The sequence below is a fragment of the Electrophorus electricus genome, chromosome 5 (genome assembly GCF_013358815.1).
Source record: "Electrophorus electricus isolate fEleEle1 chromosome 5, fEleEle1.pri, whole genome shotgun sequence".
Lineage (NCBI taxonomy): Eukaryota > Metazoa > Chordata > Actinopteri > Gymnotiformes > Gymnotidae > Electrophorus > Electrophorus electricus.
The window spans coordinates 14,285,390-14,296,989 of NC_049539.1; the positions used below are offsets into that span (position 1 = coordinate 14,285,390).

Consider the following 11,600-nt stretch of genomic DNA (forward strand, 5'->3'; position numbering starts at 1 on the left):
TGCAAGGCCCACATAAAGTACATACTCCATTACAACTTACCCATGGGTCAGTGAAACCATACAACATAGGGCAAAAATAGTTGCAATATACAGAACTAAATACAACATTCCATACACAAGACTATATAAAATAACATATTTTAAATAATATACAGCTTGTGTGCCCTTGCCAAAAAGAATCTGAGGTCTGACTATCCTGCTTGTAGTAATGCTGATATCTCCCTTATAATGCAATCTGTACTTATTCTCAGTAACACTCAGAAATTCATGTGATGGGCTGGTTATATCTTTCAGGTGTTTGTAATTTTTTCAAATCAGTTCATGTAAACAAAACCCATGTTAACAGTCCATGAACAGTGTGATTCATATATTAGATTCTGAACTATAATAAATACTGCTTTAGATTATGGGCCATTTTAAGGGGCCTCTTTTGCATACATATGTTCTCAGACCAGACCAGTTTTCAGACCAAATATTTGAATCTGAGAAGTGGTGAGGATCCAGCTCAAATTGAAGCCATAGTATTTGATCTATCTCAAATATAGCTGTCACTGTGGCCCAGGTACCCTGCCCTAAGGATATGGCCACTGAAATAGACACCCACACACCACCCTTACCCCACACCCAATCACCTACTATTAATCATGCACACCTGTTCATTTGTGTTCTCCTCATTTCTTCCCATTTAAAGCCCACTGCATTTGCCAACTGCACTCTTTAGGATGCTCCAAGGAATACTGTCTTTGCTGTGTCTCTGCGCCAGGAGTTTCACTGCCAGCGATTTTCCTGCTGATATTTTGCATAGCCAGCTTGCCTCTTTGCTCTCTCTTTTGTTTGGATCGTTATTATAAAGAATAAAGATACTCCTTCTCAGCACCCCCTCCGTACTACCGTCACACTCATGCACTCAGTGTAACATAACAAAATGTATATGAACAGACTGAAGAAATCCAGAATTGTCACATTGTCATGAAAGATGGCAAGTCTTATGTAAACAAACCAACTGATTTCACATCACGTAGCCTGCTAACGTTTAGTCAACATATTATAGACATTTTATGGTCCTAATCGAAACACTTACCTGAATCATCTCCTCATATTTGATGTAGAGAATTCTGTCTCCTATATCTGGGTTTCTCCAGCTTTTTACATGGTCAGCCCACTTTCCATAAAACACTGTGAAAACAGTAGTACATCATGCCAGTGCTCTTTATCAAAGACTCATTTACTTAAAGCACATTTGTTTGAGTCTCTCACCTTTCCCTGCTAGGAATTTGGCAGCAAATTCTTCGAATGTTCCTGGGTTATCTAGAAAATTGGCCATCCGGTGGAAATGAAAAGAGGAAACCAAGACATCTCTTGGGTCTCTGGTAATATAAATGATCTATGGATGAAGTAAAGAGTAAAAGTATATTTGCATGCTGTAGGACACAAGTACATCATCTTTGTGTTATTAGCTACACCAGTTATTTTTGGGGGGATGTGCTAGCCACATGGTTTACAAAATGTTAAGATCTCATTGCTAACTTTTAAAATGGAATCTCTTTTATTTTAGAGCCCACATTTAGATTTTAGAGCCCACATTTGTGAAGTCAGGCATTTGCTCAACTGAAGTGCTTTTTTAAGTGCATTTTTTGGGGTGGGGTGGGGGGGAGAATATATATATATATATATATATATATATATATATATATATATATATATATATATATATATATATATATATAGTGATTATTAATTAAGTGGAAAGGGCTTTAATTTAATTACATTTATTATAATTTGTGTATTTTATGCAAAGGATTCAGATCAAGAATCTTGAATCTATGGGCAAAAAAGAAAAGATTATTTGTTACAACTGTCCATAGTATAACATGGGAGGGGTGGTGATTGAGGGCTACCACACGTGCGAAGTAACCGGTGCCTTGGATGTTATGATGCAAGGAACTAACTAAGGATGCCATAACATAAGGGATATAATAATGAAATGTTTATTAATAGACATAGACTAACATACCGACTAGAACAAAGACTAAACAGACAAACATAAGAGGAGCTAGACAAATAAGAGAACAAAACAGCAAGGATAACTAAACAAAGAGCGCGGGGAGAAAACATATATATGAACGTGGGGCGAGGAATGGGAAGCAGGATTAGAAGATAGCAAAACACAACTAAGTGAATAAAAACGAGATCTAACTAAACGAGGAAAAGAAGCTCATCAAACACATATCTTATCAAAACAATAACCCACAAACAAGAAACATGAGAACTGGGTGTTTATAGGACTACAATTAGGGACAAACTCAGAACAGCAGGAGTCTAAGGGGAGGAGACCCAGAACAGAGTCTGACGTAAATCCAGAAGTAACTAGGTTGCACAGGAAATGGGGAATGCTCCGGTCTGTGTATGTGACTGCCAATTGCAGTTTACTTCTGTGAGTATCAAATGTTGAACAACTTACAAGATGACATAACTTTGAAGTCAGAAAAGTCATTGGACTAAAGAAAAATAGTAATAATGAAAATCTGTGCAAAAACATTAAGCCGTCAAGCACTTTGAGATTGGAAAACTAATAATATTAACACATTTGAACAAAAACAACAGGATTTCAAACACAAAGTACTGCTGAAATAATTTGTACAGTTTTCTAGTTAATTAAGACTGAACAACATGGTTACTGTTGATACCACCACCAGGGTCTTCACTACCTGTATTTTACCTTAGCCTTAGAAGAGAAAGAATGAGGAAGGCATCAGATGATAAGGCATATGGGAGACCATAGCCCGTGGAGAAAATCATCTTGTCCACGAACAGAGCAGGAGTTGCCTCAAGCCAAGGAACCCTTTCCAGTTGGGATGGTCTGCACAGGAGTAAAATCTCCTCCATTGAGGAGCATGGGGAATAATCTCTTGCATCCATACCGTACCTAAGAAATATTAACATATTACAACAGTTCATGTTTTGTCCTCATGCTGTGAATCTCTGAGCTCTGAGAAGCAGTAAACCTTTCTCTGTACACCAGTATTCAAAGGAATTCTAAATAATTACTTGCCTGACTTGGGATACGTAATTACAAAAACATCATCCTCTTGAACTTTGAATGTCTTAAAATCCTTTATATTGTCCTCATAACCACACTTGGGTAGAAAAAGTCCATGATAAGCAAGGTACTTCTGGGATAATTGTTGGTCACTCATCATAATGACACAAAACAGAAAAAAAAAAGGTTTATCTGAAGAAATGCCGTTGCCAGTTGTATGGACTCAGAGTAATAGTCAATACCTTCTGCCACTAAAGCAGTTAACATGTAGCTGACAAGCCTAGAATTTGCGTTGTATTGATTAATATGTTACGCCAAAGTTAACAGATTATGTAAATAATCTCAGTCACTCAAGTGTTCAGTGGCGCAATGTGAGTGTACACAGTATATCGCAGAGACCCTCCTCCTCATTGCATTCACTTCTCAGGACAGAGAGGCCAAGGACACATAAACTGAAAAAATTGGGACATTATGTTTAGTAGTAACTGCATTATCTTTTAAGTGTTAACATTTTGAAATATGCAGTTATTGATTTTGTCATTCCTGTTTTTTTGTGTTTCCTGGTTTTCTGTGTGTGTGTGTGTGTGTGTGTATGTAGAGCTGTGTGGCACGGATTTTTTCTTAATGCAGTGAAAAAGCAATGTAACCCCCCCCCTCCCCCCCCAAATAAAACCCATTAATGTCTCTTTAAAATTTAATAAAACGGAAAGATGCATGCAACATGTAAATGAAAATGGATAAGTAATAAAACTATTCATCAAACAACAAATGCTTTAGGCAAAAATACAGCCATAATAATAATAATAATAAAATGCACTGTGTGTGACTGGGAATAACATAACAATTAAAATTTAAAAAACAAACAAACTGATATTTGAAAAGTTTATATGGTTCATACCAGATTTTGGATAAGAAATGCAAAATACATCTGAATTGTTGATTTTGAAGTTGTCAAAAATACTTAAAACTATCTTCACTGTGACTCTCCTTTGGGCACTTCAGTCCATGGTATATAAGACACTTTTCATTCTCCATGTAAAAACCGTAGATTATAACTCAAGGGTTCCCAGATAATCAGTGCTCAGTCTACTATGGGCAATGCCATGGCTGGTGTTAAAATAGGTAAGTTAAGTAGTATTTTTGCTGTCACGATCAGTCCCTTCCATTTACCCGTACATGTTTTCCATGTCTTGTGTTTTTGTTCCGTTCCATAGTTTCGTTTTGTCCTCACAGTGATTGCATACACATGTCCCTCGTTTCTAGTTCATGTATTTAAACCCTGCTGTGTGCCTTGGTCGTTGCTGTTCATTGTTTGTCTGGAGGTTTGACCGTTTGTTTCATGGTTTGAATTAATGTTAGAATCTTTGAGGGTTGTTTCTTTGTGCTGCGTGTATTTGTGTTTCCTAGCCCTGAGTTTTGCCCTGTCTTAGTTATAGCTTGCTTCCCTAGTTCGCCTTCGTGTTTTTGTTTTGTTATGTATCCCAGTACTCTCCGTGTCGGCTCTATGACCCTGGACTGCCTTAATGACCCTGATTTTGGATTTGCCCCTATTAAATCTCGCTCCTCCCAGCACATGCGTCCGCCTCCTTACCACTCACTGTTACATTTGCATACTCAGATTATTATTGACCATCCAGAAATACGGACCACTTATTTGCAAACACTTTCGGTGGTCTGAATATAAAATTAGTATATATATACACGTGTCATGTGACTGCTCCTAGCAAAAATTAATCAAATAATTATTCGCCGGATTTAGGATATGTAACCACTAAAAATTCTCATTCTGAACTTTAAACGAGTGAAAATACCCGGGGCTGTCATGAGAAGAACAAATCTTGTGTATGTAAATTCCGTGATAAAAAAATACAGTTCGCCGCTTGGCATGAATGACGGGATACAGAGGAAAGGCGTTTTGTCGAGGTAGCGCCTTTATTCACTCGGGAATGCCTGGTCCAGTGACTTGTGAAACACCAGAACTCCTGCCACTATATCAATCACACTGTAGCTTAGTAACGTAGAATTTTCCCTTCACTTCCAATAGATTGCCAAAAATTCTGCTCTTATGTAGGTCTATATATAGTTTGTTTTTAACCGAAAAATAGGTACTTTAATCAAATCATGTCGTCCTAAAATCACACAAGAAAACTTGCGCAAAGGATATTGTAGGTACCACGCTTGTCCAGCAAGTGGCAGCACCATCAAAAATGCATAGAGCAAGCTTGCCTCAGAGAGTGTGTATAATAGCAGGCGGAATTCAGGTTTTAAAATACCTTGAGCAACAACAAAACTGCACCGTTTTCTTAAGGGACATGAAACATTGTTGAAACACTGTTTTAATGTATCCATGTTTGTTAAAGCCATCTTTGTTTAGAGCTTCTTAAAATTTACACACATTGCAAATTTTTTTTCCTCTTTGCATGCGATCTCTTTTTACTATCAAACATATGTATCATCCTGTCGCTTCCCTAGGCTCAGACACACTGACTTTCTATTGTTTAGTTAGTAAAACCAGAGCAGATGTCCCTCATGCCCAAACAATTGTGCTTGTACGTGAATAAAAACATAATTTTCCTAAACGTTGGTCACAATAGTTGGGCTTGTATTCATATAACAAAACATAGATTTCTGGTTATATGAGTAGCGTTATACTTTCTTAGTTCCTTAATAATAATAATAATAATAATAATAATAATAATAATATATATATATATATATACACACACACGGGGAAACATTTGGGTGGAGGGGCCATACCATCACAGCTCAACTGACTCTTTTTACACCTTACACAATCTGAAACTGCCACCCTCACAAACTTCATAACTTCACAAACCTTTTTAGACTACAAAAAAAGCAATTAAACCTCAGTGACCATCTTTTCTGCTTTCATTTATTTTGACTTTATTTTATTAAAGTGGATTTATTTATTAGTTAACTATAGTTAGTTATATTGCTTTTGTTATATTAAGGGGATTGCCTTTCAACAATTGAATTATCAAAAGTGTAGCAAATGTACTGCGAAGTAGTTACCATTATTTCTGAATGAAGACCATCAAATATCACATCTCTCATGACAAATCAAACTAGACTGAAGAAAAAAATACTCCAGGCTTGTTCAAGCTGATCGCTTGTTAATCCTATCTATAGTATAGGGTTAGCAAACACTGGTCATAATGTCAGTGCGTTTCATTGTAGTTTGAAACAGGCTTGTACTGGTAGACTGATTATCATTAAACTTGAATTATAAGTGTGCTTTGATTCAATTTTTTCTGATAGGAAAAATTCTTTTCACCCATGCATCATTGAATATGCTGATAGGAAATAAAGCTTACACCAAGAACAAACCACATTTTTTTAAACTTTGTTTTATTCTACCATTACTCCTGAAAGAATACATCATATTTCTAATCAAGCATCATATTTCTAATGAAGGAGTTACGATAATCTGACTCCTGAACAATTCTAGTCCAAATTGAATAAAGTCCTGCAAAAAGCTTGTTTACTTGCTCTGCTGGCCTGAAGCTAACAAATAGTGAGGAGAAAAAATTCCAACGATGAAAAAAAAAGAACAAAGTAATGTATATAATAAATTGAAGTTTAAGCTGATATGTAGATAAGAGTGACTAAAAGGTTTGAATAGAAAACTTAGTTAATGATTTCAAAAGGTTAGCAACTCTGGTTTTCTAAGGAATTTGAAAAGATTTTCAGTGAGTTCTGTGTACTTTTTTCACCTCCTTTATAGAGAATGTTGATTCATTCTATTTTGTGTTCTAGTTTAATTGTCTCCAGAGTATAATCTGTTATTGTTCCAAAATGACTTGTCTTCCATTGAGATTTCTGGCTTCTTTTTATAAAGAACAGGTTCCAAAAATGACATTCTATAATTAATTACCCTTCAAATACCCAGAAATGTATTGCCCATCAGGGACAATGAGGTTTATCAATCTCCATTCAATTCAATTCAATTCAATTCAATTCAATTCAATTCAATTCAATTCAATTCAATTCAATTCAGTTAATGTTAGTGCTTGCTGTTTAAATTTTGTTATGTGCAATTCAACATTTCATCTTTCCTTTTCTTTTTTTTGTGTTTTTTTTTTATCATTGACTTGGAATAGATTTATGATCATTTTCCAATTAATTAAAGGAAATTTCATTTTCTTCCTCATCCCAATAGAATCTAATTCCATATCCCTTCATTTCTTCATTAATGGCTGCAATGAATTTGGCCTCCAACTCTGGGCTGAAATGATTCTTCCAGTCTCCAGCAATTTCTTGGTAAGACTGTAATTCTATAATTAATTACCCTTCAAATACCCAGAAATGTAGGCCCACATAAAGTACATACTCCATTACAACTTACCTCTGGGTCAGTGAAACCATACAACATAGTTGTATATTGCAAAAATAGTTACAATATACAGAACTAAATACAACATTCCATACATAAGACTACACAAAATAACATATTTTAAATAATCTACAGCTTGTGTGCCCCTGCTAAAAAGACTCTGAGGTCTGACTATTCTGCTTGTAGTAATGCTGATACCTCCCTTATAATGCAATCTGTACTTATTCTTAGTAACACTCAGAAATTCATGTGATGGGCTGGTTATATCTTGCAGGTGTTTGTAATTTTTTCAAATCAGTTCATGTAACCAAAACCCATGTTAACAGTCCATAAACAGTTTGATTCATATATTAGATTCTGAGCTACAATAAATACTGCTTTAGATTATGGGCCACTTTAATGGGCCTCTTTGCATGCATATGTTCTCAGATCTGGTTTTCAGACCAGACCAGTTTTCAGACCAAATATTTGAATCTGAGAAGTGGTGAGGATCCAGCTCAAATTGAAGCCATAGTATTTGATCTATCTCAAATATAGCTGTCACTGTGGCCCAGGTACCCTGCCCTAAGGATATGGCCACTGAAATAGACACCCACACACCACCCTTACCCCACACCCAATCACCTACTATTAATCATGCACACCTGTTCATTTGTGTTCTCCTCATTTCTTCCCATTTAAAGCCCACTGCATTTGCCAACTGCACTCTTAGGATGCTCCAAGGAATACTGTCTTTGCTGTGTCTCTGCGCCAGGAGTTTCACTGCCAGCGATTTTCCTGCTGATATTTTGCATAGCCAGCTTGCCTCTTTGCTCTCTCTTTTGTTTGGATCGTTATTATAAAGAATAAAGATACTCCTTCTCAGCACCCCCTCCGTACTACCGTCACACTCATGCACTCAGTGTAACATAACAAAATGTATATGAACAGACTGAAGAAATCCAGAATTGTCACATTGTCATGAAAGATGGCAAGTCTTATGTAAACAAACCAACTGATTTCACATCACGTAGCCTGCTAACGTTTAGTCAACATATTATAGACATTTTATGGTCCTAATCGAAACACTTACCTGAATCATCTCCTCATATTTGATGTAGAGAATTCTGTCTCCTATATCTGGGTTTCTCCAGCTTTTTACATGGTCAGCCCACTTTCCATAAAACACTGTGAAAACAGTAGTACATCATGCCAGTGCTCTTTATCAAAGACTCATTTACTTAAAGCACATTTGTTTGAGTCTCTCACCTTTCCCTGCTAGGAATTTGGCAGCAAATTCTTCGAATGTTCCTGGGTTATCTAGAAAATTGGCCATCCGGTGGAAATGAAAAGAGGAAACCAAGACATCTCTTGGGTCTCTGGTAATATAAATGATCTATGGATGAAGTAAAGAGTAAAAGTATATTTGCATGTGTAAAAGTTTTTATGCTGTAGGACCCAAAGTACATCATCTTTGTGTTATTAGCTAGACTAATTATTTTTGGGGGGATGTGCTAGCCACATGGTTACAAAATGTTAAGATCTCATTGCTAACTTTTAAAATGGAATCTCTTTTATTTAAGAGCCCACATTTAGATTTTAGAGCCCACATTTGTGAAGTCAGGCATTTCCTTTTTAAGTGCATTTTTTTGGGGGTGGGGTGGGGGGAGAATATATATATATATATATATATATATATATATATATATATATATATATATATATATGTTTATTAATTTAAGTGGAAAGGGCTTTAATTTAATTACATTTATTGTAATTTGTGCATTTTATGCAAAGGATTCAGATCAAGAATCGTGAATCTATGGGCAAAAAAGAAAAGATTATTTGTTACAACTGTCCATAGTATAACACGGGAGGGGTAGTGAGCGAGGGCTACCACACGTGCGAAGTACCGGTGCCTTGGATGTTATGATGCAAGGAACTAACTAAGGATGCCATAACATAAGGGTTATAATAATGAAATGTTTATTAACAGATATAAACTAACAATACTGACTAGAACAAAGACTAAACAGACAAACATAAGAGGAGCTAGACAAATAAGAGAACAAAACAGCAAGGATAACTAAACAAAGAGCGCGGGGAGAAAACATATATATGAACGTGGGGCGAGGAATGGGAAGCAGGATTAAAGATAGCAAAACACAACTGAGTGAATAAAAACGAGATCTAAGTAAACGAGGAAACCTGAGAGCTCATCAAACACATATCTTATCAAAACAATAATCCACAAACAAGAGCCGTGAGAACAGGGTGTTTATAGGACTACAATTAGTGACAAACTCAGAACAGCAGGAGACTAAGGGGAGGAGACCCGGAACCACAGAGTCTGACGTAAATCCAGAAGTAACTAGGTTGCACAGGAAATGGGGAATGCTCCGGTCTGTGTATGTGACTGCCAATTGCAGTTTACTTCCGTGAGTATCAAATGTTGAACAACTTACAAAATGACATAACTTTGAAGTCAGAGAAGTCATTGGACTAAAGAAAAATAGTAATAATGAAAATCTGTGCAAAAACATTAAGCCGTCAAGCACTCTGAGATTGGAAAACTAATAATATTAACACATTTGAACAAAAACAACAGGATTTCAAACACAAAGTACTGCTGAAATAATTTGTACAGTTTTCTAGTTAATTAAGACTGAACAACATGGTTACTGTTGATACCACCACCAGGGTCTTCACTAACTGTATTTTACCTTAGCCTTAGAAGAGAAGAATGAGGAAGGCATCAGATGATAAGGCATATGGGAGACCATAGCCCGTGGAGAACTCATCTTGTCCACGAACAGAGCAGGAGTTGCCTCAAGCCAAGGAACCCTTTCCCAGTTTGGGATGGTCTGCACAGGAGTAAAATCTCCTCCATTGAGGAGCAGGGGAATAATCTCTTGCATCCATACCGTACCTAAGAAATATTAACATATTACAACAGTTCATGTTTTGTCCTCATGCTGTGAATCTCTGAGCTCTGAGAAGCAGTAACCTTTCTCTGTACACCAGTATTCAAAGGAATTCTAAATAATTACTTGCCTGACTTTGGATACGTAATTACAAAAACATCATCCTCTTGAACTTTGAATGTCTTAAAATCCTTTATATTGTCGTCATAACCACACTTGGGTAGAAAAAGTACTTCTGGGACAATTGTTGGTCACTCATCATAATGACACAAAACAGGAAAAAAAAAGGTTTATCTGAAGAAATGCCATTGCCAGTTGTATGCACTCAAAGTAATAGTTAATACCTTCTGCCACTAAAGCAGTTAACATGTAGCTGACAAGCCTAGAATTTGCGTTGTATTGATTAATATGTTACGCCAAAGTTAACAGATTATGTAAATAATCTCAGTGACTCAAGTGTTCAGTGGCGCAATGTGAGTGTACACAGTATATCGCAGAGACCCTCCTCCTCATTGCTTTCACTTCTCAGGACAGAGAGGCCAAGGACACATAAACTGAAAAAATTGGGACATTATGTTTAGTAGTAACTGCATTATCTTTTAAGTGTTAACATTTTTGAAATATGCAGTTATTGATTTTGTCATTCCTGTTTTTTGTGTTTCCTGGTTTTCTGTGCGTGTGTGTGTAGAGCTGTGTGGCGCGGATTTTTTCTTAAAGCTGTGAGCAATGTAATCCCCACGCCCCCCCCCCCAAATAAAATCCATTAATGTCTATTTAACAAGTCAACAACAGTTTAACAACAGTTTAACAACAGTCAAGATGCATGCTGCATGTCAATGAAAATGGATAAGTAATAAAACTATTCATCAAATAGCGTCACGGTTAGCAGGGGAGACACGCCCACCCCTGCTAGGGACTACACATCGCACCTGCCCCGTTCACAATACCCTGATTACGGATTGCTTTCACCCATTTCCCATTCACTTTCTGCTCTATTTCTACCCTTAGATCCGAGGAGACGGAGCTGCACATTAGCTGTCCCATTACGTCAAGACAAGCCACGCATAAATGATTATCTAGAGGAGGACTAGCCCCTCTACTCTTTGTATTTGAGATTCCGTGTTCCCATCGTGGATTTCCGATGGAGAATAAAGATTACCTCTCTGCTGACCTGCCTCTCGCTTCCATCTACCTGCCGTCGTCAGAAACAGCAAATGCTTTAGGCAAAAATACAGCCATAATAATAATAATATATAATAATAATAATGCTATAGCCTGATTTGGCATTTTCAAAGTGCAACAT

The 11,600-nt window shown here is 36.7% G+C and overlaps 1 protein-coding gene and 1 pseudogene across 1 annotated transcript; both read right to left on the bottom strand.

Annotated features, from left to right (window-relative positions):
- The window catches only part of LOC113591225, a 3,758-nt pseudogene extending 558 nt beyond the window's left edge, over nucleotides 1–3,200 (bottom strand).
- A 5,230-nt stretch (nucleotides 3,201–8,430) lies between these two features.
- Nucleotides 8,431–11,600, bottom strand: LOC118241446 (sulfotransferase 2B1-like). Its single transcript, XM_035526462.1, has 5 exons — nucleotides 11,531–11,600; nucleotides 10,428–10,529; nucleotides 10,097–10,302; nucleotides 8,643–8,769; nucleotides 8,431–8,561 (listed from the first exon to the last, which is right to left on the bottom strand). The coding sequence occupies exons 1-5, from the start codon at nucleotides 11,598–11,600 to the stop codon at nucleotides 8,431–8,433; spliced, it is 636 nt and encodes a 211-aa protein (XP_035382355.1).